This window comes from Monodon monoceros, unplaced genomic scaffold (genome assembly GCF_005190385.1).
Source record: "Monodon monoceros isolate NGI ecotype Baffin Bay Population unplaced genomic scaffold, NGI_Narwhal_1 Super_Scaffold_6, whole genome shotgun sequence".
Lineage (NCBI taxonomy): Eukaryota > Metazoa > Chordata > Mammalia > Artiodactyla > Monodontidae > Monodon > Monodon monoceros.
The window spans coordinates 9,327,830-9,355,277 of NW_021703783.1; the positions used below are offsets into that span (position 1 = coordinate 9,327,830).

The 27,448-nt window shown below is 45.2% G+C and overlaps 1 protein-coding gene across 1 annotated transcript; it reads left to right on the forward strand.

Moving 5' to 3' along the window:
- Window positions 1-9,955: 9,955 nt before the first annotated feature.
- On the forward strand, window positions 9,956-15,179 carry CDKN1B (cyclin dependent kinase inhibitor 1B). Its single transcript, XM_029206257.1, has 3 exons — window positions 9,956-11,015; window positions 11,559-11,688; window positions 13,824-15,179. Exons 1-2 carry the CDS (start codon window positions 10,541-10,543, stop codon window positions 11,678-11,680), a joined length of 597 nt encoding a protein of 198 aa, XP_029062090.1. The 5' UTR covers window positions 9,956-10,540; the 3' UTR covers window positions 11,681-11,688; window positions 13,824-15,179.
- Window positions 15,180-27,448: the final 12,269 nt, after the last annotated feature.

Sequence of the window (27,448 nt, forward strand, 5' to 3'; positions counted from 1 at the left end):
GAGAGTATAAGATTTGAGTAGCTAATAACCATCTTCCTTTTGGGCAGAGGTGTCTGTGCCAGGCCCCATCATAAAACACAGTTTTTGGTCAGGAGCCCATGCCGTGGCCCATGCTAGGGGTGGGGCATTTGCTCTTGGAAGGAGCTGTAGATTTGATGGATTCCATGACTGCCATATCGAGGACCTAACAGAATTCACTAGGGGATATCTCTTTGAGCTTCACTGCAACTGTGTATATTTGCCAGTAATATCTATTAGGTGCTACCTACTCTGTATTTATTTTGTTTAGAGGTTGGAAATTGGCCTCACTGGAGGATACAGAAAAGGTTAAAGACTGTAGATTTATATCTGAAATCAAAGTGAATATGTCACGAAGGCAGTGGAATGTGTCCGTGTGTGTTTGGGGGATGGAGGGGTATCTTTCTGAAGAGCTGAGTTTAGGGGAAAAGCATCAGGCTTAGGTTATCTTTGCACCTAATTGTGATGACCATAGGCAAATCACCTTTTATCTTTATTTCTACTTCCTCACTTGTTAAGGGTTATAACACTTACCTCGACTGCACAGACAATTATTAAAACACTCTGCTACAGTAAAATACATAAATGTTAAATTCAGATTATTATGTGAATAATGTATGAAAATGATCTGAAAATGTTTAATAGGTAGCGTCTATGCAGATTTAAAGTTCAGTGAAATTTGGTGGGGATTAAAACTCTTGTGTATGCATTCAGAAAAGTAGACCATAAGTATGGTTGTGGTTTGGAATATTTGCCGGATTGGGGCCAACAGTTCTGGCCTTGTGCTGCCCTCCTGTGCTGTTTAAACAGCTCAGCAGGTCGATTACATTCTTGCTTCATGAATGCTCCGCGGGGGAATTCTATCTTATTACTTACCCTCTTCTGTCCTCATGTGGCCACAGAGGGCCTAACTATTCTGGATGTTTCTGTTTCTTCGGTAAAGGAAGAGATGGAAAAACTACTCTGAAACATTCTAGGTCAGAAAATCAAATCCCAAGTTAAGGCAAAAGGCAACAAATTTCAAATTGCATTAGACACGTTGTATAATTGGTCCGCTGATACAGGAAGATCTTAAGCAGATTATTGAGGTTCGGAGAAGAATACCATTATGACAACGTCAGGAAAGGCTTTTTGTCAAGAATAACTAGAAATGCTACTCAATGTCCTTTTATTATGCTTAGAATTTACAATAATGCCTTACACTCTTGATTTTCTATTTCTTAGCTGGGTGAAATATGAGACTCACAAGCAAAGCTCATTCTGTGCTAATTCTCTTAGCATCGTCTCCAAAAGGGATTCCTTTCAAAGAGCTTTAAGGTAATTTGTCAACATGACAATTCTTAGGAAAGTCAAGAAGAGATATTGAAGGAACCATAGAAGGTGACAGCATACAATGAAACAAGTTAAGGTAGTGAATGGGTGGCACCTTCTTCCCGTGCTTACTTCCTCATCTGCCAGTACACAGACCCCACCCCAGGCCTGCTTCCAGACTGGCTCCCTGATATTAGAACCTAGCCACCCTCTGCTTAGACAAGGTTTATGTGTGCATATTTTGTTCATGTGGGTTTACAGCATGTATGTACATGACTTTCCTTTCAGTCCACTCCAGTCAGGCTTTCATATCCTCTACTTGGCCAATACTACTCTTATCAAGATCACCAATGACCTTCATGGCCAAATCCAATGGTCAGTTTTCAGACCTCATCTTACTTGACTTAGCAGCAGCATTTGAACCATCTGATCTCTTCTTGTCCTTGAAATATTTTCTCTTACTTGGCCTCTGAGTCACCTCTCCTTGGCTCTCCTTTACTCCATCAGCAGCGCCTTTATATGCTCCTTTGTCTAGAGCCTTTCCATCTTTTTGATTTCTAAAAGTTGTAATACTCAGGCCTCTTCCCTGTCTAAACTCATTCCCTTTGTGATCTTATCTAGTCCCATGGCTTTAATATCATCTAAATGCTGAAAATTTACAAATTTGTATCTCCAGCACAAACCTCTCTCCCCTAAGAGAGACTCATATATACAACTGCTCACTCAGCAACTCCACTTGGATGTCCATGGATATCTCAAGCTTAACACATTCAAAGCAAAATTTGTTCCTCCCTCAGTCAACCCCATTTCAGTAAATGGCTAAACCTTCTTCAGTTGCTTAGGTGAAAAAGCCTTGGAATCACTACGGACTCCTCTCTCCCATACACACATTCCATTTCCAATCCTTCAGCAAATCTATTAATAACTCTACCCCTTTTTCTACGTACATTGCTACCACCCTGGTCTGAACCAGTATGACCTCTTTCTGGATTACTGCAATGGTCTGCTAACTGGTCTCCCTGCTTCTCTCTTGCTTTTCTGAAGTACTTCCCACTCTGGAAAGTGACCAAAGTTAGCTGACCAAAACTCTCTGCTCAAAGGTGGCTTACCTCATTTGGAATAAAATCAAACGTCTTTATCATGTCTTATATAATATACATGATCCGGGCCTCTACTTTCTCTCTGATCTCATCTCCTACTCCCAGTCCCTACATACTGTGTCTGGCTTACTAGTTCCCTTATTACTCGTTAGCCACCCTAGGCACATTCCTCAGGGCTCTTGGATTTGCTATTCCCTCTGCCTGGAACACAGAAAATGACATAGTCCAATGCCCTCATTTCATTCAGGTCTCTATTCAAATGTCAGTTAATCAAAGAGTCCTTCCTTGTTAATACAGCATCTGCCTTCATTACTCTCATAAGCCTCAACTACACTAGTTTTTTTCTTTTAGCACCAATAACAACATGACATACTATGCTTATTTATTTGTGTCTTGTCTGCCTTCCACACTTGAGTGTAAACTCCATTCCATAAAGCAGGACTTTGGCTATCTTTTTTTTCCTGCTGTGTCCCCAGAGTATCTGACATCTGCTAAGAGCTCATTAAAAATTTAGTGAATGAAGGAATGAACAAATATTCATGTGAACAGTTATTCAGAGAGTGGTCAGGAGCAAAAAATGAGCACTTTCCAGTTATTTTTTTTTAGGTATAAGTTTGCATAAACTGAAGACTGAGATAATTGAGGGAGGTTTTCTCCTTTGTATCTTCTCAATGACTGTAGTTGAAAATGGTGAGTTGGTGGTGAATATGTTTTTTTGTTCCAAATTCCATATTCTACTCACAGAGGTGTCCACTTATGTTTCAGTCATGGAAATTAAAGTCATGGATCCAGGGTTTGCCATTTATTTCACATTCTTATGAAACCAGCAGTACTGTATTTGCTTACTACATTTTACTTGAAAATGAAGATTTTTCTCTAATTAAAATTGCCTGATGCATTTTTTCTTTAAAGTCTGACCCCACTGGATCAGTTTCAAACCCTTTCTGAGTCCAGGTTCTTTCGAAGATGCTATTTTTCTTTTTAGGAACTTGAATCTCATTTTCCCCAGAACCTTCTTTTTATGAATAGTACACTGTAGGTAATTTAAACCAATGAGCCTCAGTGATAAAATTTACAAACCCACCAAGTCATTACATCTTCAAGAGTCATCACAGTGGACTCTGGACTCAGCTTCGGAAGAGCAGGCATACTGGTCCTAGCTTTGGAGCACTCGGCCTTCTCTATCTCAGGACCTCATCTGCAAGAGGGGATAATAGCGTTCTTCTCGAAACGGTGGTCTTATGAGGGTCCAATGTGATGACACCAGAGAAGCTGCTTTCAAGTATGTAAAGTATTGTGTTAATCAGGGATGTCTTGCGTTCTAATAGAAACCAGTAACAAACTAGCTTGGAGCAAAATGAGAGGAGTTGTTTTACAAACACAGGCTGTCCCACAGAACTGAAATCCAGGGAGTTGGACCTCCTGAGCTGCAGGACCCAGAAACTGGGGAGTTTGGGGGTGCTGTTATCTGTCTTTCTAAAACCCGTGGTCTCTCTTCTCTGCCCCTCTTTGAATGTCCCTTTCTTTCTTCTGACGCTGCAGGCGATCTTAATCTGCATCTCCATCACACATGTGCCGAAGACAGCTTTCTTAAAACTGCTCTTTGAATTCCAAATCTACATTACCTTATTAATCTCTAATTTACAGTTTACTAATTGAAGTTTCTGAGACCTGGTTTCAAATTTTCAGGAGAGAGAATTTGGTTGGCCAAATGCGGGTCAGATAGATACAGCCTCTCCCCTCCTCTGGTCACCTTCAGAAAGAGAATCGGGGGAGTTCCCTGGTGGCCTAGTGGTTAGGATTCTGGGCTTTCACTGCCGTGGCCCGGGTTCAATCCCTGGTCTGAGAACTGAGATCCTGCAAGCCACGTGGCTTGGCAAAAAAAAAAAAATCTAGAGAATGGGAACAATGGGATATAATCTCTCAGCAGAAGAGCCTAAGGGAGCAGACTTTCTGAGAAGGGAGGGTGGGACAATGAAGAAACAATGAGTGTTACACAGCTCAAATGTGATGAAGAATATTGAGAACACCACACACATCCTTATTTCCACACTTTTGAAAGCTTTAATCTACTCAGGATCTGCTCTGGCCATATGATTACTGGCACATTTGTAAATATGGACAGGCCTCAGAGAGTCCCGCCAACCATAGCATCCTTTCACATTATGTGTCAGATTCATGTCTCCAATATTGTCTCAGTTGCCCTCTTAAGGAACATAACCTCTTATACTTTTTTTCCTCAGGGATCCAGTTAATTTCAATGCACATACTGTCTGCATCAAATCAAATTCTTAATCTTCCCTATTCCCTATCTCCCAAACGTTTCCCTCTGTATTAGCTCGGATTGACTATAAAATGTTATAACAAATGGACCTCCAAAATATCACAGTTTAACAAAATAGAAATTCATTTTTTCTCTTGGGTCAGATCAGGGACTCAGGTTGATGGTGGCCCTATCACCTTCAACATGTGGCTTCCAAGGTTACAGTAATATTCACCTTTACAGCCCATGGGAGGGGGAAGAGAGAAGCAGAAGGGAAGGAGTCATGTGATAGGTTTTATGCACTAGGCCTGAAAGACACACATCACTTTGGCTTACATTCTGTTGGAAAACACCTAGCACCAGGCCACATCCAACGGTAAAGGAGGCTGGGAAATTTAGAGTAGCTGCGCAGCTGTATGCCCAGTTACAATTCCGATACTGAGGAAGAAGGTGAGGATGGAATTTGGTGGACAACTAACATTCTCTATTACATCATCTCTCTGTGTTACTTCTCTTAATTAACGGCATTATTCTCTCAAATACCCAAGCGTGAGTCCTTAAAGCCATCCTCCATTTCTCCATCTTTCTCCAGCCCCCGTATCTGTTCTGACTACCTAAGCAAGCACACATTCATTCCTAGTTTTCCATTCCCTCCTCTGCAGTACAGCTTAAGGCCATTGTATCTCTTGCTCGAGCAACTGCAATCAGCCTGCAAAGTCACCTCCCTGTGTCAGCCCCTCCAGGCTCATCACACCCATCCTCTACTCTGCTGTCAGATGCCACTACTGAACACAAACATCTGATTGTCCAAGACGGCGTGGGCTTCTTAACAGTTGCCTCCGCTTCCCGTCAAGGCTGTGCGCACCACATACAAAGCACCTGCAGCTGTGCCTTCGTAGCTCAGTAGCTCACACAAGACAGCCTCCTATTCTCTGTTCCAAACCCTCTTATTGTGGTCTCGTGGCTCATGCTTCTACCCTCTTGCCTCACACCCGTACTCTGTCCAACAACCAGCTCCCTTTGGGTTAAGACCATAATGGGACGGTCCACCCAGCTTTCATTCAGCTCTGTCCCTAGACACTGTCTCTCAGGGCCCAGGCTTGCTCCGGGTCAGGAGACAAGTTTGGACAGTGATCACGATATTCTTTTCACCAAATGCTCCATTGCTTACTGAATAAAACATTTTTTTTTTTAGCATGTCATCCATACACCTGCCACCGTCTGACCCCATCCGCCAATTAACACCCCTGCCAATACATCTTTATAATCTTCTTGACATTTTCCTCATTCTTCAAGACCTGACTCGTATCACCTCCTTGAAGGCTTCCTCTTTCTCCCTCCTTTGTACTCTATCTTTGGACTGCATTCTTCCAGGTTTTGCTTTCTGTCTCTGGAGTTTTTGTGCACATGGTGGTCTCCCCATCTAGGAGGTATACTCCCTAAAGGCAGGGACTGTGACTTCTCATCCTTAGGCTGCTGAGAATACCGCCTAGGGGAATACCTTACACATGGTAAGAGCGCATCATTCCACTGCTTAGAACCTCCTAATGCTTCAGTGGCTTCCCCTATCACTCAGTCATTGATAAAAAACCCTCCAGAGGCCTGCATGGCCTCATATGAGCAGATGTTCCGGCTGCTACTCTCCCCTTGCTCCTCCATGTTCCTTGAACACATCACACAAGACCACACTTCAGAGATTTTGTGTTTGCTGTTCCCTTTATCGGGACACTCTCCCCAGATATCTGCATGGCTGCTCTCTCTTGAGTCCTCGGGGCATCTCTCCAAGGCCACTTCCTCAATGAAGCCTTCCCCGACCACTCTAGTCCCACTGGGACCTCACGACACTCTCCTTCTCCCTCCCTTGCTTGTTCTTTCTCCACAGCATGTATCACCTCCTTATACAGTGTATATATTTCACTCATGTATTACTGTGTATCATCTGTCTCCTCTCCCCCTACTAGAGTGTAAACTTCATCCTAGTTTAAATCTGTTTGTTTACTTCTGTATCCCCAGGGCCTCGGATATCAAAGGCACTCAACAAATCTTTGTTGAAATAAAGAATAAGCAAATTAATAGAAGATGCTCAATAAATATTTATTAAATCGAATGAAAAGTGTCAGAAACAGACGACTGTCAAATTGCCAAACTCTAAAAATATGTCGGTTTAGAAGACTAGTGAAATTGAGTGAACGTTGCCTCACCATAAACACCCTGGAGGAAGGATTAAAATTGTGTGCTTGTGGTGGGAGGGGCAACAGAGCAAGGAAACCTGCGCCTTCGCGAAACTTGGGGCTGCCTGACTTCCCCCCTGCGAGGACCACGGACCACACCTGGGAGGCGAGCTTGCCCTGCCGCCCCGCCGGGACGCTTGGCTACCACACAGGTGTTTTCTTTTAAGTTATTTTGGTCTTCCTCTCTCTCCTCAGCTGGTGAAGGACACGCAATCTTGGGTGGCTTATGGGACGCTTCTCAGCTCTAAGGAGAAAACTACCAGGAGTGAAAATGACAGCAAAAACATCACCCAGGACTAGATTCTGGGTCTTGGGCCAGCAGAGCCCTTTTTAGAGCAGTGCCAGTGGAACTTTCTGTCTTCTCCCCAGGCTCCGCCTTCACGCTGTTTATTGGAAATTCTTCTCCCCCGCTCAGTCTTTTAAAGCCACCGCCTACTTTCCGCAGGAGGATGGCGCTCTGAGCTCCCAGTTCCCTCTTCCCCCGGGGACTCCATAGTATTTTTTCACGCTTCGTCGCTACTACAGCAGACGCCTGCCTTCTCATTATTTGCTGTGCAGATCTCCGGTGCCTTGACTGTAAACAAAACACTTTAGATCATAGCAAGGTCGGAGTAAGCACAGCCTTTCTGCTGGCAGCCAGACGTCTTAAGGTGGCGTGACTGTGACTCGTTTACTTTTCAAGATTAACAAAGCGACAAAATGGTGGTCCTACATATTAGTTGAAGAAATATTCAGGGTGTGGAGGGGATAGAAGTATTCATTTTTAACTTTTCTGTAAGATATTAATTGCACGAATAAAATCAAACATCTGTGGCAAGGTGCAATACTCTAGAATATCTCCATTTACATATATGTGGTAGTTTGTGTATTTATGCATCTGCATTGATGCTTATATATAATATAGAATTCCGGTGTAGTCTAGCAATTGTGTAAAAATTTCAACAACAATGATCTAATTTCAGGAATAGGGTATAAATTATGGTATTGAGACCTACCCTAATTTTCCTGTCCCTCTCCCCCTCTTCTCCAACTCAGCAAACTAAGTGGGGCGTTCAATGTAAAAAAATAAAGAAGATGAGACCTTTTACTTTGATCCCAGGTGAAATATTTTCTGTTGGTCAGGTAGGAAGTCCCGACCTTGAAACAAATTTTGGGCACTGCCTCCCTCACTGCTCTCTGGGTCTCACCCTGCCCTTTTGGCATCTGCATTTTAGTCAAATTAGTGCCAAGGTCATACCAAAGGCCAGTGACAGCTGTATTAAAATATCAGGGACCACAGGCCACGTCAAGGAAACATCTGCAGGCAGCCCAGGTCATGAGAAGGAGCCATTTTGAATCATTTGTAGGAGAGGGACATAGGCGAATCCAGACGAAATCCCAAACCAGTTGGGGTCATCAGGAGGGAAAGGAACAGAAAATGAACCAGCTTTAGAGTCAGGAGACCTGCCTCTAGTCTGCTACCAACTGGTTATGTGTCCCTGGACAGGAATCCTCTCGGTCTCTATTTCCTCAGTGGTAAAAAAAAAGAGAGGGTTGAACCACAGGGTTCCCAAGGTCCCTCCCAGCTCTTACATTCTGGAGTGTATGAAGCAAGGCAGGGACACAAAGTGGACGAATAATACGTGGTTAAGAAAACAAGTTAAAAGTCAAACTCATTTGTAGCATAGACGCCCAAGAAAACTGTTGTGTACAATTGCCGTTGTGCACTGTTAGAACTGGAGATTAGTTTCCAGTAAAATGTGTAACTTTGACCCAGACCAAGATCATACACGGGGTTGGGGGGAGGCAGTTAAAGACTGAGCTCTGTTTCAGATATGACAGCCCTGTCCATCCTGTTTTAACGTCCATCACCTTGCTCAAGATCATATTGCTTAGGTAAATTTCAAGTTGCAAAGGGGAGCAGAGAAATGCCCAAGTAATCATCAGACGTGAGGACACGGTGGTGGCGGTTTTATACATCACTTCACAATCCGGACTTCCCGGTTACTTTCACTCTTCGACGACCTGCAGCCCTCTGAAGGCGTCACTTGCATCTGAATGGTGTTCTGGGTGGGTTCCGAGAAGTGAGTCTGGTGGGAGAGAAAGGTGGAGGAAGGAAGGAACTGTTGTATTTGGCGGCGGGACTCAGGTTGAGGAAACTGCTACAACCCGGCAAAGAATTGAAAAATACAAAGAAGAGACGAGTTCCCACACGCAGCCCGTGTCAGTGGCCTTAACTGTGACTGGGAAGCAAGAACCTGGGCCAGGGGTGTAATCTCTCTTTTTTTAAACTAAATGTGTCTGAGGCAGTTACAAAGCTTATTGGGGACTTGGGAGACCAGTCGACTTTTTGATCTGGAAATCCTTTCTTATTTTTTACTGAGGGAGAGCTTGGGCTCAGAATACATTGTAAGTGCTGCGTCTCTTCCAGGCTAATTTATAGAAAGCCGTTCGCCGTGGCTTCTCCCCTAAGCCCCCTGCCCCCCCAGACTAGCACAGACTTCTAGGTTAAGGGTGAGCTAACCACTGCTCACCCCCACCTAAGTAAGTCACCCAGGCCGAAGGGCTCCCCGCCTCCCCCGCCGTGCGTGCGGCTGGGACCCCGGGGGAGAGCTCAGCTGGGGGCCGAGCTCCCACCGTCCGCCTCCGCCCCCCAGCTGCCCGCCCCCGCCCCCATCCCCCGCTGGGCGAGTGCGGGGAAAACAAGATCGCCGGCGAGGCGCACAACCAGCTGCCGGCAACCTTCGAGCTCCCCAGCTTTCCCGGGCGAGGAGCGGGAGGTCGGGGCTCCGGAGCAGCCGCGCGCCGGCCCGCGCAGCGCCGGGACCAGAACCCGCCGCCCCGCCGGCCCCGCTGCACAGGCCCCTCCCCGGCTCCCCGGCCGTTTGGCGAGCTTGTTTGTCTTATTTTTAATTTCTCCGAGGCCAGCCGGAGCAGGTTTGCTGGCAGCGGTGCGCCTCCAGCAGTCACGCGACCAGCCCATCTCCCGGGCGCGCGCTCGGCGAGGGCGCGCTCGGGAGGCGGGGAGGCGCCGCGGCCGCCCCGGGGCCACCTTAAGGCCGCGCTCGCCAGCCTCGGCGGGGCGGCTCCCGGCGCCGCGACCAATGATCTCCTCCTCTGTTTAAATAGACTTGCGGTGTCAATCATCTTCTTCTTCGTCAGCCTCCCTTCCACCGCCATATTGGGCAACTAAAAAAAGGGGGCTCGTCTTTTCGGGGTGTTTTTCTCCCCCTCCCCTGTCCCCACTCTCTCGCCGCTCCGCGACTCCGACGCCGGCAAGGTTTGGAGAGCCGCTCGGTCGGCGGGACCCGCGGGCTCGCAGCTGCCCGGACTTGGACTGGCTCTGCCCCCTCCTCTCTCCGCTGCGCTCCTCTCCCCTCCCCTCCCCGCCTCCCGCTCGCCAGTCCACTTGATCGGCGGGGACTCGGGGCTGCCTGGCCGGGGCTGCCCCTCGCCCCCTCCCCCAGCCCCGCGCGCTCCTGACGCTCGGGCACTTACTCGTCCGTGTTTGTTTCTCTTGGCTCGGAGGGCAGTCGCAGGGCTTATAAGAGGGGCTCGGGCTGGGTCGGGGCGTCTTGTTTTGTTCGTTTTGTTTTGCGAGAGCGCAAGAGAGGCGGTCGCCGAGCCCGGGGAGGAAGATGTCAAACGTGCGAGTGTCTAATGGGAGCCCGAGCTTGGAGCGGATGGACGCCAGACAGGCGGAGTACCCCAAGCCCTCGGCCTGCAGAAACCTCTTCGGCGCGGTCAATCACGAAGAGTTAACCCGGGACTTGGAGAAGCACTGTAGAGACATGGAAGAGGCCAGCCAGCGCAAGTGGAATTTTGATTTTCAGAATCACAAGCCCTTGGAGGGCAAATACGAGTGGCAAGAGGTGGAAAAGGGCAACTTGCCCGAGTTCTACTACAGACCCCCGCGGCCACCCAAAGGCGCCTGCAAGGTGCCGGCGCAGGAGGGCCAGGATGTCAGCGGGACCCGCCAGGCGGTGCCTTTAATTGGGTCTCAGGCAAACTCAGAGGACACGCATTTGGTAGACCAGAAGACTGATGCACCGGACAGCCAGACGGGGTTAGCGGAGCAGTGCACTGGGATAAGGAAGCGACCTGCCACAGACGGTAATGACCCTTTCAAATGAGTGAAATGTCTTTCTGTGTGTCTGTGTTAGCGGCACTGCCTTGCCTGCCTGAGGGTCTTTAACCTCAACTTTGTTTTCAGCGCATTCTGATTTAGCTCTGGGGGAGCGCACTTTCTTAATCTTAGGTTTTAAATGCTATTTATTTAGCTGACTGCTTGTCTGTTTATGACTTTTAAGTCAGAAGCCTGAGACTGTGTTATCTATCTGGTAATTCTTCTAACTGAAAACATCGCGGCTCCTCCCCGCTCGCCAGCGGTAGGTATGTGACAACGTTGGGATGTTTATCAACGGCCTCCCTCTTCGCTTTGGAGAGAGAGCTTTGGGGGCGTAGAATACTTTCTGTTATGTGAAAACAACCTCATTTTGTGCCCTTAAAGGCCACTGGGAATGACGGATCCAGGATTGTGGGTGTAGGTGGTGGGTTTTTCGTCCCCTGGTTCTTGGGTCCACTTCTGTCACCCATTGTTTTTTCTAATAAAGATTGTTTGTGTGTGTTCTTTTTAAAATTCCCTCCTGCCCTTAGATTCCTCTACTCAAAACAAAAGAGCAAACAGAACAGAAGAAAATGTTTCAGACGGTTCCCCGAACGCGGGTTCAGTGGAGCAGACGCCCAAGAAGCCGGGCCTCAGAAGGCGTCAAACGTAAAGTACTCGGTGGGTTGATTACTACGAGCAAAGAAGTGACCCCCGAATTGGGCTGCAGGAACTCGTGGGCTTTCCAGCCCCAGGATAACCCGATCTCAGTGGTGGCTGGCAGATTAGAGCTTGTGGGTTTTTGTTCGGTTTATATTTTGGAGGTCAAAAGAAGTAGGAATGGGGAAGACTGAGAATTACTGTGGAGGTGCTGTAATTCTTCCCAGTTTCTATGTCCTGAGATCATTTTCCTTTGAAGTACCAAATGATTAGAGCAAGGGTCCCAGGCAAGTACTTGTAACCAAGGCCCTGTGGGGAGGAAGGTCAGTTCTCTGAGAGTCCCATCAAAACATGTTGGGAACAATAGGTTCTTTTTCCATCTGAACAAGAGCGGGGGTCTGCCTCCATCCCACTTCATGAGAATTCATCTCCCCGAAGACCAGGTTGACTCAGATTTTGAGCCACACATGGAAAAATGATTTAATTCAAATAAATGATTTAATTCAAACTTTGAGGGAAAAGTGAGGCACAAATGGCTCATAGCTGGTTGTTCAAATGGTTAGAAACGTGACAAGAGAGGTATGTGGTTTCCTTTGGTTTTTATCATTTTCACAAACTCTCACTTTCCCTGTCTTCTGATAAGTTTGGGGGATGGAGAAGGAACGTGTGTATTTAAAAAAACCAAAATGGAAGGCTCAGAAATCCTAAGGTTCTGACGGAATTTCTGATAACACTGAAGTTGCAAAGCAAAAGTTAAAGTAACTGCCAGGGTAAGCAGTCCAGGAACACGTCAGCATGTGTATGCCAGTCGTGCTATAACAGGGGAATTTAGATACTTGTAGGGGAAATGGATAGTAGATATCAGAGCTGACGGGGTAGGTGTACCCCAAACAAGGGAAGTGGAGATTTTTGCCGTCTACTAAAATATGATCAACATGAAAAGCTAATTTGAATAATTCAGCCCCCAGCTTTACGTGGATTGGTCTCCATAATGATCAGGCTACATGTATTAATAGTTTGTAAACGTCTTACAGACAACGACCGTGTCCTCTTTTTTTTTTCCAAAACACCCTCATAGCCTAGCATATAAAGAGATCCTAAGAGATGTTGATATTAACTTTTAAAATCCTCATCTATAAAAATTAAAACTTAAAAAAAAGGGATGAAGGTGGGGTTCAAGTTTGTTGTATTTTTAAATCAGTGTCACATATAGGATTTCATTACATACATATTTTTCAGAGCTTATACAAAACAGCGCTATTGAACTTCTCCATCACAGCTTATATATGAAGTGGGTAAATTGGTTGAAAAAATTTTCTGAAGCAACCTTACCACCTGCAGCTCTTGTTGGTTTGTGACTTGTGGCCTAGCTCATCAGATGAGCCACAGCAAATCAGACCTACTGGATTTTGATCTGGCCCCATTCTGACATACAGAGAAGCATTTGTTAGTAAATATTGCCAGTTCAGAGAATACAGGAAATAGTAGTAAGGACCTATTCATAAGCATTTGTGTGTATATTCTACATATGACTAAGCCTAAAATATTTTGAGAAAAAAAAAAGTGAATAGAATTTTCTTTGGGTAGTCTTTTTAAGTGTGATTTCCAGTTATTTTTCAAACTTAGAAAATTTTGCTACTCTTATGTGTTACACTTTCTGAATTTTCCTGTGTCTGTCCTTTCTCACTATCTTTGACCCCCGATTCTCTAGACCAGGGTTTCTCAACCTCTGTACTGTTGACATTTGGGGCCGAATAATTCTTTGTCGTGGGAGGCGGTCCTGCGCATTGTAGAATGTTTTGGCAGCATCCCTGACCTCTCCCAGCAGATGCCAGTAGCACCCCCTCCCCACCCAGTGTGACAACCAAAAATGTCTCCAAACATTGCCAAATGTCCCCCGGGGGTGGAGGGGGAGGCAGAATTACCCACTGTTGAGAACCACTGCTCTAGACGAAAGTCCACAGTGCAGGGGAGAGTAAAAATCCAGTGAAGGAAATGTTGGATGGAGGTGACTCTGAGCACCAACTTTTAGCACGTTCTTTCTTTGCTATTGCTCAGGTATTTCCCAACAAAGACAGTAACAAAATAATTCCCGTAATATATTGGCAGTGTTGTTCTCGTGCTTTTCTCCTAATACTTTCTTGTTTCTTTTGCAGAATTGAGAGTATGTTTCCTTGTTTATCCGATACATCACTGCTTGAAGCAAGGAAGATATAAATTAAACATTTTGAATACATATCGCTGACTCCACGGAGTGGACATCCCTTATAAGCACTGAACAGCAACAACCCAATAACACTAAAGTTTTAGGCACTCTTAAATCATCTGCCTCTAAAAGCATTGGATGTAGCATTGTGCAATTAGGTTTTTCCTTATTTGCTTCATTGTACTACCTGTGTATATAGTTTTTACTTTTTTTGTAGCACATAAACCTTGGGGAAGGGAGGGCAGGGTGGGGCTGAGGAATTGGCATGGGGGGGTATGAAGAGCTTGCTTCGATTTAGAGCAAGGAGAAAAATATTTGACTTGCACTAAGAGAAGCAGTCTGGGGGGAAGGTTTTGTTTTCTTTAAAGATGTAATGTCCCTTTCAGTGAGAACTGATACTTCGTTTAAAAAATCATCCAAATTTGAACACTGGCTGCAGATAATTGATACTTATTTTTACATGAAGCTTTTTCTCATTTAGGAGCTCAGATGATTCCGTTATGTAGCAGCAAATGGCTTTTTTTTTTTTTAAACAAAACTCTACTCAGTGCTCCCCGGCTTCTCCAGTCTCCCTTAAAATTGGAATTTGCCAGTTAAAGTATTCAGCTGTTTGGTAATCACTCCAGGTACCCCTGGGCAAAAATCTGGCATGTATGGGGGGAGTTCTGAATGCTCAGAATTGACCATTTAATTTTTATCAGATTTGTTGAGAAAATTTCTTAATTTTCTTTTCACTTCAGGGTGTGTAGACACAGTCAAAATCATTCTAAATCCCTGGATATTTTTAAAGATCTGTAAGTAACTTGACATAAAAAATAATGAAATAATGTTTAATTTACAGCTTCTCATTCTATTTGTTAATTTGCCCAAAGGAAGGTGGTGTTTTTAAAGGAAAGTGCGTATAGAGAAAAGCACCCGTGGATAGGTGAAATGTGAAATGGATACTACATCTTTAAACAGTATTTTTACACTGCCTGTGTATGTGTATGAAACAAAACCATTTGAAGTGTACCTGTGTACATAACTCTGTAAAGACACTGAAAATTATACTAACTTATTTATGTTAAAAAGAGATTTTTTTTTTTTTAATCTAGACAATATACAAGCCAAAGCGGCATGTTTTGTGCATTTGTAAATGCTGTATTGGGTAGACTAGGTTTTCCCCCTTCTTCTTTTAAATAATATGGCTGTGCTTAAAAGGTTGCATACTGAGCCAGGTATAATTTTTTGTAATGTGTGAAAAAGACGCCAATTATTGTTACACATCAAGTAGTCAATAAAGAAAACTTCCATAGCTATTTGTTGACTTGAACTGTATGTAATGTACCTTATTAGTAAGCTTGAGGTATTTGACCTAGCTTTGTAGTCATATTTCCACAAATATAATATGAACTGGCAAACACCTAGATAATTCAGGCCCACCACTCAGATGATGTTTATGTAGGTCCGAATGTAGTAACTCTTTTCCACTTAGTTCTGTATGGGTGGACAAAGCTTTAGAAGTGGAAAGTAGGCAGGCCACATTTTCATATTAATAAGATGGTCAAAGTCTCCATTAGTTCAAATATTTACGTCTCTAGGATATGAATGTGTCAGAACCAAAAATTGTTACATAAGCGTAGACCGATCACACGTTTGCAGGATTGAAAATGAAACTAACATGGTGATTTCTCTAAATTCTGTATTTACACATGCAGTGTTGTGAGGAATTAGGGCCATTTTTCAGACCATCTAATCTACACCTCTCATCCAAAATATTCAGATATATAGGTCCTTGAGAAATGGGTGTGCATTCCACACTAATTTAGGTAGAACAGGTATGCTTCAAATTGAACTGGTCATCATACACGAACTCCTCAATTTCTAAATTTCCTGGTTATAATCTACACAACCTAAAACTGGTTAATCTGAATACCGGATCTGAGAGTTTGAGGATCCCATATACACAGAGCAAAGATATTTTTTATTTAAATAAGAAAAAAAATTAAACACGGCATTTTAAAGTCAGATTTATTAGGATAATCCCTGCAATTTGAAATTCTCATAAAATGTGGCTAAGGTGTAAGATTAAATTATTTTTTCTAGGAATCTGCAAATGGTTAAATGCAAAAATCTGGATTTGGGTTCAATTGTTTCTCTCAAATACTTGCATTTAATTTATTGCACCCCAAAAGGGGCTCTAAACAAGATAATTTCAGCTTATTTTGACCTGAAATTGCTTATCAAAAAACAAAAAAACCAAAAAAACCCCCAGGGTTGAGTCTCTTCGACTGCCAGGAAGGGAAAAGTAGGTCCTTTGGTGGCTGGGCCACATCTTCCAAGTTGGTATTATTTTAATTAAAGACTAAAGGTGTTTTTGTGATTCTATTCAAAACACGAAGGCAGGGTGTTTTTCAGGAAGAGACTGAGAAAGCAAGAAAAACAATTCAAAATGGGGAGGAAGGAGTGGAGAGTCAGGAAATAATGAAATAAATTCTCACTGAGCCAAAAAGGATACTTTAAAAAGTGTCTCTAACAGATAGGGGGAAAAAGTCCTCTTCTAATTGCTGCTTATAACCCGTTTCTTTCCCAAAGAGCCATCTTTAATGTGAATTTTTAGAGATTGCGTTTTAGGAGTGCTGGGCCAGGAAGAAGTGGATGCTCGCCGCGCCAGGCACGTTCACAGGAACGCAGTCCCTAAAGTCACCGTGTCGGTCCTTCACGCGTTCTATGTCAAGTCTCCAAACGTGTTCCCGGGATTCGGAGCGTCCTCTCCCCGACCCCGGACTGCAGGGTCCGCCGCGGGCGTCCCTCCGAGGGGATGCGGCCGCCGGCGCCAGCCACCCCCTACCCCGCTACCCCGGCCACTGCGCCGTCGTCTCTCCACCCTGCCCCGCAGCCCCGCGCCGGCCCGCCGCGGCAGTTGCGGGGTCAGGCTGGCTGGAGCCTCGGGACGAAAAGGCTATCAAGTCTAGCTCCTCGTCTGCAACTGGCGGCTCCCGCACCGCCCGGATCACTGCGCGCAGTTCCCGCGCCCCGGGCGCCCGCAGGCCATGGAGGGCGGCTGCGCCTCGGCCCCCGCAGCTGGGCTGGGCGGTTTCTCCGAAACTTGCCTCCCTCATCATTTCTCCTCTGGGCTAAGAAAGAAGCGAAAACCCCCATTCCTCTCCACAATCAGACCCTGCATATCAGTACCCCGCCAACTCCGGGGCGCTGGGGAGATTCGAGCGGAGAGAAGAACCTTTCCGAATTCGTGGACCCTCCAGGGCAGCAGCCCGCTCCCACCCCCACCCCAGGCTCCAATGATCCGCAGCCCCGCGCATTTCGAAAGGCTTCTCGGCTCGCCGGCGGCCCAGGAGGGCCGCAGCCGTGCGCAGGAGGGGCCGCGCGCCACAGCCGCTCGCGGGGGTCGCTTCCTCCCTTACACCCGCTCTGTTAAGTCCCTCGGTTGCATCCCCGCTGCCCAGTGCGGGGGACCAGGGCAGGGAAGACCTAGGAAACTGTGGGTCCAGAGGCATAACTGGGGACGGAGGGGACAGTGGAAATCAACAGGAGGGGAGCGGGGCGGGCGGCCTTTCAGGCCACGGTGTGCCCACCGGCCGCGCGCCGAGACCTTTCCGGGCTGCCGAGGAACGCTGCCTTCGCCATTTCATCTTAACCCTCGTTAGCGTAGACACTTGCTCTTCCGAAGCTTTTCTGAATTGAAAGAAAGGTGTTTTAGAAGCTCGTCTAGGATCTGCGATCTGTTTTTCAGAGTACGAATTTCTTTTTTTTTTTTTCAAGTTTGCCATCTCTTTCACCTGGGCCACACCCTACGTTCGCTCCCCTCCCTCCCGGCCAAAATTAAGGTAAAAATCCTGCGAGCAGAGCTGGGCGGGGGGCTGGGTCAGAGGGTCCACGGTCACGCTAGACCCTCTCCTCCCCCGGGGAGGTGGGGGTTGGTGGCACCCCCTGGATCTCGGCTTGCGGGGGGGTAGGGCGGGGTGGGTCAGCGCCAGCCAGACCCCGCAGAACCGAAAGTGTAGCATTTACACGTACACTCAAGTCCCCGTGCGGCCATCCGCGTCCCGGGCCTGTCTCGCGTGGGGACACACACAGAGGAGGCAGGAATCCCCGAGTGAAAAATACAGAAAGGAATCGAGGCGTGCTGGGAGCCAAACGTCGACGCGCCTCAAAACGAACGTGAAGAAAAGGCAGGGAGAAGGGCGCGCAGCCGGGACGCGGGGCCGGGGGATTGCATCATTGCAGCTCCCCCTCCAGAAAATGGGCTCCGAACCGCGGCCACCATCATGGCGCTCGGGCCGGGCCGCGCTTCCCGTGCGCCTTCCCCGAGCGCTCTGGCCACGGGCACTGAGCCTCGAGCGAGAGTTCTGCAAACATGTCCCCCTTCTCTCTCGAACGCCTGTCCCCCACCCCCTCCTTCCTTTTGTGTGCTTGTGGACGTGTGTGTATGCGTGCGTCCGTGTGAGTGTGTGCGCGGACCAGAGAACTTGAAGTTTTTTTTTTTTTCTCTTTTTTTTCCCTCCCGTGCTGGTGGTTGTAAACTTGATTGGCATTGGCTGCACCCACTGACCCCTGCGCCGAGTCCACTGAAGATTTAAGGTGGACCCGAGAAGCTGCAGCTTCAGGCGGAGTCTCGAGCTTTAGCTAGTTTTGGAGGAAAAAAAAAAAAAAAAACCCCAAACCGTGCGCCCGCCGCGTTTTTACGAATCCCCTGCGGTACCAGCCCCCGCGCCCGCCCCGCCCGTCGCGCGCTGGCTCCGCCCCCTCCCGCTTCTTCCCCATTGGCCCGCGAGAGCAGTTTGAATTTTTTTTTTTTTCCTTTGGATGCTTGTTTTCTCGTAAAAAAAGACGGTGCCCCAGCTCGTGTGGCGAAACCTACTTCGGCGGCCCGAGGTGCGGTGTAGTAGCTGGTTTTGTGAAGGCAGGAGGGAGGAGGGTGGGCGGGGCTTCCGTTCCCAAATTTTATCCCGAAGAGCGGTAGACAGTGTGCGGGCGTGTGGGGGTGCCTGGGGCCTCGGTGTACAATCTGGAGAAGCTGCGGCGGGGGCAGAGTGTAGTATAAAACGTTACTGGACGTCCAGGGCGCGTCGCTTCACCGGCTGCTGGCCAGAGGTACTAGGAGGCGCTGGCAGGAGCCCTGGCGAGGATGCACCTTTCCCCTGCCTTGGAAAGGTAGAACTGGGCAGGGCGGGAGGGTGAAGGTAGCCCGGAAAAGAACACTTTCTCATTTCCAAGGGAAAAAAGCAACAGAAGAAATACAATTATAGCAAAAATGTATTATTTCAAAGGTCACCCAGTCAGAATCCTTCAAAATTCAGGCAGTCAGTATCATTTTTACTGAATTAAGAAAAAAAAGTTTTCTGTCCTTGATTTCCAGGGTGTTTTTGAGTAAGGAGCATGTTAAAATAAAATCGAGATAGGGATTAAGACTTTGAAAGTGCCTCTGATTACTGGGTCTGAAATTAATTCTTTTGATAAAGTACTTTACCATTTAGGATAATGTTATTTGTAATACAGGTCTTATACAAGTGATAGCCTTCCTTAATTTATAACCCGGTTATGTTTTACTTTACTGTGAAATTTTTTAAAGTTTATGATAATTCGAATTATTCTCCAAATCACTGAATCTCCAGATTAGTGAGGTTAGCATATGTACAGTTTTTTGGGGGGTCCGTTACTCTTGTTGCAGTGTGGCTGACGATTTTAACCAGATGTCCAGACCCAGCCTTCAGTCTAACGGTTCCTATCCTGTCCAACCTACAGTCAATTTTTTAGTACTAAACTCTCCCAATACTTCCTAACCCAACTAACCCCTTAAGCTTAGCCCAGACCAACCAGCCTCCTCAGACCACCACAAACCAACCTGCTTGTGCCCTTAGCAAGGACTTTTGGGAGTTAAGATTGTCCCCCAATGGACTGGGTAGCTTCAGGAAGCAGTGATCTCCTCATTCCTGGAAATACCAGTCAAACACTAGTCTGGATGACCCCTTAATAGGGACATTGTAGAAGAGATTCAAATATCAAGTGAATATTAGGACTAGTGATTTTGAAAGTCTGTTCCAGACCATTGAGATACTGTATTTCCAAACTTGGAGTTCCTGGATATCTACTAAACCAAGCCATTTGCCTTGCTCATTACCATTTTCTAGAGTTGTGCTCTCCAATATGGTAGCCAGAAGCCATTTGTGGCTGTCGAGCACTTGAATGTGACTAGTCCAAACTGAGATGTGCTATGTGTGAAATATACTCAGGGTTTCCAAGAATTAGTATGAAAAAGTGTTAAATATCTCATTAATAATTTTTATATTGATTACATGTTGAAATAATCATATTTTTGGTTATTGGGTTAAAAATATTAAATTTTATTTCATCTGTTTCTTTTTAAACTTTTTTTTAGTGTGGTTACTAGACAATTAAAAAAAAAAACTCAAACATGATTTTATTTTTTTAATTTTTTGGCCCTGCCTTCCGGCATGTGGGATCTTAGTTCCCCAACCAGGGATTGAACCCATGCCCCCTGCAGTGGAAGCTCAAGAGTCTTAACCACTGAACCTCCAGGGAAGTCCCTAGACAGTTTTAATTTATAGATATGACTCGCATTATATATTTCTGTTTGGACGTTGCTCTTCTAGACCAACACCCGTGGTAACTCGAAGCCCCATCTTTGAGATTGGTGGCTGATAATATTGAGGAGTAGCTGATAACTTCTAGTTGCCATCCTAAGTTCTCAAGTTACGTCAAGGCCCAAACCCAGCCTCAGGAACCCTTAAAGAATTCTACCAACACCTAACACCTACGGTTTAATCTATAACACATAGTACTTGTTTTGAGCCCAGCCCATGGAAATATGGTACAGCTCTGTCTGATTAAAGCAGACTTGATCACAGCTTTCCACATTTATGTAGAGAACCTGGGAGAGCCAATATGTTAGGAATGACCCTGGAAAAAAAATTTAGATCCCAAACAAAGTCTCCATGAGTAACTTTTCAGTAGCACTTGTCAGCAGAGAGGAAGGTGGGAGGGAGATGGAGCAGTGTTCTCATTCCGTGATTGCGCCTCTATCAGAAGATTGGAACGAATGAAAAGGCGTGCCATGTTTTTGGATAGGTATATGCAAAATGATAAAGATGGCAATAAATTTATACCTTTTAAGTTAAATTTGTACCTTTGCACTAAATTCTAAGTCTGATCATCCTATTTCGTTCCATTGTTCAGTTTAAACACTGAGGACCATTTATTTTAATTACTGTAAGTTTAGAATAGTTATAATTACTCATAGCACTAATCCTCCACACCCCAACCAGTACCTTTACTCTTCTCTTTTTCAGAATTTTCCTGGATTCTTTGCTTGCCTCCCCTCACCCCTCCCCCCGCCACCCCGATGGATTTAAAATGAATTTTGTCTAGTTGCAAATTCCTGTTGTGTTAAAATAAATAAATAAAGTGGGATCCTTATCTCCCACTTCATACCAGATAAATTCCTCAAGAATTAAAGAGTGAAATTTAAAAAAAAAAGGCATAGACATACGAGAAGAGATCTCAGAGAACTTTTTTTTTTTAATATAAATTTATTTATTTATTTATTTATTTAGGCTGTGTTGGGTCTTCGTTTCTGTGCGAGGTCTTTCTCTAGTTGCAGCAAGCGGGGGCCCCTCTTCATCGCGGTGCGCGGGCCTCTCACTGTTGCGGCCTCTCTTGTTGTGGAGCACAGGCTCCAGACGCGCAGGCTCAGTAGCTGTGGCTCACGGGCCCATTTGCTCCGCGGCATGTACGATCTTCCCAGACCAGGGCTTGAACCCGTGTGCCCTGCATTGGCAGGCAGATTTCTCAACCACTGCGCCACCAGGGAAGCCCTCAGAGAAGTTTTAAAGATATAATCTCAGAGTGAGGAAGGTCTTTCTAAGTATGACACAACACATAAAATCCATAATCTGAGTCTCTCCAAAATCATTACCTTATTCTGGCTTTCCCTTCATATTCATAAATTCAATGACATAAAAATATTCTGCATGGAAAACCCGCCATAGAAAGTCAAAAGTCAGTGACATGGTGGTGAGAGTCGTACAACAATGTGAATGTACTTAATGACACTGAACTGGACATTTACAAACGGTTAAAACGGGAAATTTTACGTTATGTTGTAATTAACTATAATAGTACATAAATAAATATGCAGCTACAGTGGTCCTCCCTTACAGTGGATATCTGAAACCGAGGGTAATACCGAAACCTACATATACCGTGTTTTTTCCTAAACTAAGGAGCAGGTAGCATATACAGGATGGATATGCTGGACGAAGCGATGCTTTTTGTCCTGGGCGGGAAGGAGCCAGACTATTGAGAGATTTCATCATGCTACTCAGAAGGTCCTGCAATTTAAAACCTATGAATTGTTTATTTCTGGAATTTTCCTTGTAATATATCTGGATGCCGGTTAACCACGGGTAACTGAAACTGAGAAAATCGGAAACTCGGATAAAGAGAAGCTACTGTACTGGAAGAATTTTAAAGTTCATCCATGTTCCATCTAAAAGAATCTCACAGGATTCTGGATCCCATCCTTTTTGAGGCTCTGGAATGAGACTGCTTGGGGTAGAGTCCTATTTACCTAACTTATTGCCTGTGAGACCCTTTTGCAAGTTACTGTGTGCAGTACTTAGCACAGTACCTGGTATATATAAATAATAACCATTATACACATAATTAATAGGGACATCCAGGGGTTTTTTTTGGCCATGCCACGCAGCATGCAGGATCTTAGTTCCCTGACCAAGGATCGACCCTGTGCCCCCTGCAGTGGAAGCTCGGAGCCCTAAGCACTGGACCTCCAGGGAATTCCCCGAGACATCCATTTTTTTTTTTTTTTTTTTTTTTTTTGGATTCTCAAGTAACCACAACCGGCACTATACTAACCTTGTAAACATATTTTCTCATTTTTAATTACTGCTATTGTTACCCTTAAGAGGAACAAGTAATTTTGGAGGGGGGTGGTAATTTAATAAACAGAATGAATATACTGCAAAAACTGGTTGAAACGGTAAGTTTAATGTATATTTTACCCCAATTTTTTAAAAAAGTTTAAAAAATAAGGCATTTGTGGGAGTTCCCTGGTGGCCTAGTGGTTAGAATTCCAGGCTTTCACTGCTGTGGCCTGGGTTCAATCCCTGGTCGAGTAACTGAGATTCCACAAGCCACATGGTGTTGTCAAAAAAAAAAAAAAAAAAAAAAAAAGCATTCGTTGACTCTAGGGCCATCTTTAGTTACCTTAGAAAGGACCTGGTATAGATTTGTTTGTGGTACTAAATCAATAACACTCACAGCCATACACAAAGACGATGGCAAACTGGAAAAAATGTTGGCAACCCATATATCAAAGGGCTAATTTCCCTGATAAATAAAGAGTTTCTACAAATCAATGAGTAAAAGCAAACAAAACAGTAGAAAAGTAAGCAAAGGTTGTGACCACAATTTTCAGAAAAGGAAACACAAAAGGCTCTTAAAATGTGAAAACATGCTCCGTTGTAATGTGAGACTATGGGATAAAAGTTATATACAGAATATATAAGTTTAGGTAGAGTTACAGTTAGCATCACTCTGATACAAAGTTGGCCATTATCGTTTCTTGATAGTGTAACATTTGCTTCCCTCCCTTCTATCCAAAGCTGAGTGATTTTTTTCTAGCTTCAGTGATGACCAGAGAAGCAAGGAGTTTGCATATGTGGAAGCCATGACCACCTTTCAAGTTCAGTGTGAAATCCCTCTCATCCAAACTGTCTAATTTTTGGCTTATTGGCATCACCTTACTTTGCCCATAGAAACCCCCAGAGTCAGCCTCTTAAAACAAGTACAACGACCTTTCTCAATACATCTCGTCCATTCCTGCTTTTAATGCCTGTATATCGTTGGATAACCTGAGTTTCTACAAAATCATTGTCTTATTCTGGCTTTCCCTTCAGATTCTCTATTCTTTTAAAAGTCTTCAAGCAGAATTTATTATAAACATGAAATTTCAAATCAGTAGAGAGACAATATTATGGAATAATTGGTGTTAGGTTATAGCTTATCATGTGGGAAAAATGTTAAATCCCTCCTACACACACATATACACACATATTGTATTTTATGTTATGTACTGTGGGTTTAGTCTTTCATTTAGCAGTTCTACAAATTTAGGAAAATAATCACATGTATGACTAAATATATATTTACCAGAATGATCGCTGTTTGTTTAAAAGGAAACAAACAAGTAAATGACCAAACAACCTCCCCTTTGCTTTAGGATTACAGGATTGATTATTTGATTGAACCAACTGTAGAATATACAAGAATGACACAGATTGCAGCTATTAAAACACCCCAGGTAGCTTTATATGTATGAATAGGAAAAGTTCATAATATTAAGCCAGGCACAGAACAATATTTATGGTATGATCCCATTTTTGTAAAAAAAAATTTTTAATTCATATATATGCATGGTCCCGGCCTGAAAGGTTACCTCTCCAATTTCTGAGAGGGGGAGTATGAAGAGACTTTAACTTTATACATTTCATTATTGGTTGTATTTTTTTTAATATCTATTTTTTTAAATTTATTTTATTTTTTTTCTTTAATTTTTTGGCTGCATCGGGTCTCAGTTGTGGCACGCGGGCTCTCATTGCGGTGCATGGGCTTCTCTCTAGTTGTGGTGTGCGGGTTTTCTTTCTCTCTCTAGTTGTGGTGCGTGGGCTCCAGGGTGCATGGGCTCTGTAGTTTGCAGCTCGTGGGCTCTCTAGTTGAGGCACGCGAGCTCAGTAGGTGTGGCGCACGGGCTTAGTTGCCCCGCGGCATGTGGAGTCTTAGTTCCGTGACCAGGGATGGAACCCGCATCCCCTGCATTGGAAGGCAGATTCTTTACCACTGGACCACCAGGGAAGTCCCTGTTGTATTTTTTATAATGGATTTTAACAAGAAATAAAACATAAAGATTTTTCAGATTTGACACATAATTATCCTGCTAACTCTTGAACACAGAATAAGTTTCTCTTTGTGTCTCATACAGTCTCTTTTCAGACATTAGCAAAGAACAAGGCATTTCTAGAATTCACTTCCTCTCCATTTTTCCATTTAGTTTCAGATATCGTTAAATGCATATATGAGTTCGGAGGAGTGTGTGTGTTTGGGTATACGGTTTTGCTTCCAGGGCACCTAAGAGAGATGTAAATATCATCCCCACTAACTCAGGGACATCTTAACAAACCATGGGAAATTGAGCCTGTTCCATCTTTTTTTGCCACATGGGATCCCATTGGTAATATTATCCCGAACCTCACATTCCTTGATCTTTGGCATTTGGCATTAACTCCCTGCCATAGTTTAGTTACTTAGGACCTAGTGCTGGGGAGATCGTTTTGAATTTCAAGTTAGTAGGCCAGTCTTGAGCTGTCACGCTCCATGGGACTGACCTGGGGCAAAACTTAGAAACCTCACAATACCTGGAATGGGAGATCACTGCATCCAGTCTTCATTCGACAGGTGAGAAAATTCGAATCCATGATTTCCTGTAACGTGGATAAGTTAAATAAGATGATTCATAGGTTCCTTCTGGCTTACAATTCTGGGATTCCTGTTTCCTAGTCCAGAGCACACATTCCATGCCTGTGGATCAGGTTATTTTCCAGGGAAGCTAGATTCCTGATTTTTGGCCACAAACCACATACTCACAGGAGCCGAAGGAAGATGATAGTACAAGAGTATAGGCTGAACCGTTAACATGTATTATCTTACCAGAAAAAGGCATGTGAAGGTATAACTTCGTGGTTGCTCGGCGGTGCCAAACACTGCTTCACTGTTGCCTGAATATCATGGAGCCCCTTCTAAGGGCCAAGCTCTGTGTCTTCAACGTGGCAGACAGGAGCACTGCCCTCATGAAGCCACAGGCCATTGGAGGAGATGGACAAGGAATCGTAGCTGATGAGTGTTCTGAACCATGAGTGCTATGAAGGAACCTCGGAGCTTCTGCTTTGGGCTCCAACAGTTTGGGCCCTACACAAAGGTGTCCAGCTGAGGTATCAGGCAGGGGCGGAAGTCCAAACACCAACCCCAGGCCAGCCTGTGTTCACCAAAAAGAAACAAGCCTTTAAAAATCCATCCCTCTGGCTTCCCTGGTGGCGCAGTGGTTGAGAGTCCGCCTGCCGATGAAGGGGACGCGGGTTCGTGTCCCGGTCCGGGAAGATCCCACATGTCGCGGAGCGGCTGGGCCCGTGAGCCATGGCCGCTGAGCCTGCGCGTCCAGAGCCTGTGCTCTGCAACGGGAGAGGCCACAACAGTGAGAGGCCCGTGTACCGCAAAAACAAACAAAAAGTTAAAAATCCATCCCTCTCTGTGGTGCCTTCTGCAGTCCCCCATGTTGTAGTGGGTGCCCTGCAGGATGGTGCAAGAATTTGGGACACAGGGTCTCACCTAGTGGTGGGGACCAGTTGGAAAAAGAGTGATCCAGGCAGAGCCCTGCCCAAGGCCCCAAGTCTGGGAAGGCCTTTGAGGAAGTGAAAGAAGGTGCTTGTGGCTGGGATGCCGCAAACGCGGCTAAGCAGGGCTGATCAGGGCTCCGACTAGAGCGGCAAGTCCCTACAACGATGGGCTTTTTTTTTTTTTGCGGTACGCGGGCCTCTCACCGCTGCGGCCTCTCCTGTTGCGGAGCACAGGCTCCAGACGCGCAGGCTCAGCGGTCATGGCTCACGGGCCCAAACGCGGGCCCAAACGCTCCGCAGCACGTGAGATCCGCCCGGACCGGGGCACGAACCCATGTCCCCTGCATCGGCAGGCGGACTCTCAACCACTGCACCACCAGGGAAGCCCTACAACGATGGGCTTTTAAAACCACGTTAGGAATGTTGGACTTGACATCAAGGTGCAATGGGAAACCATTGGATAACCAAAGAGAGTGACTTCAATTAAGCTTAAATTAAACTCTCTCATTTCCTCCTTTTGTCTAATTCTTTTCAAAACCCTTAGTCTCATGTTGGGATCATTCCAATAGGGTGTGGGAAAGAAAGTCCAGGCTCACACCTTTGAGATGCTCTCAACATACACAATATAAAAAACATTTTAAAACTCTGGCCTCAGTGAGTGAAGGAGACGTGAGGTCCTTGGACCATCAGAGCAGATGCCAGTCACAGCTGAGTTATTTCAGGTTTTGAAGGAGGACCCAAGCAAGTCCCACGGCCTGGTGTTGGTCTGCTGCATCGGCCAACTGATTTACTTCCGCTCCTCCTGCTACGGATTCAGCTTGCATTCTCTTCATTGTCACAATGAGCTGGCTGCTTGTGTCATTTTACGGACCGGTCCACATTTTGTCCTTTGCCGGTACAGTTGGTGTGAAGCTTCTAAGCTAGTGAACAGCTTTAGGGGTGAATATGGAATCATTTTCTTCAAAAAAGCTCAGCATTTTAGTCTTTCATCTTGACTGAGCAAGTGGATTCAGTGTTCACGAATACTTTGGGCAAATGATTCATTGTTTACATGTTTGGTTTTGGAAAGTGACTTCAAAAGAGGAATAATAAAAATGCACAACCCACGGGGATTTTTGTTGCTGTTTGGTTTTTTCAGTTGAAGATT

Excerpts from the sequence above, each read along its gene's own strand:
- CDKN1B (XM_029206257.1), top strand. The coding sequence starts at position 10,541 with ATGTCAAACGTGCGAGTGTCTAATGGGAGCCCGAGCTTGGAGCGGATG. Across the intron at positions 11,016-11,558 it reads GAAGCGACCTGCCACAGACG|ATTCCTCTACTCAAAACAAA; the intron begins GTAATGACCCTT and ends TCCTGCCCTTAG.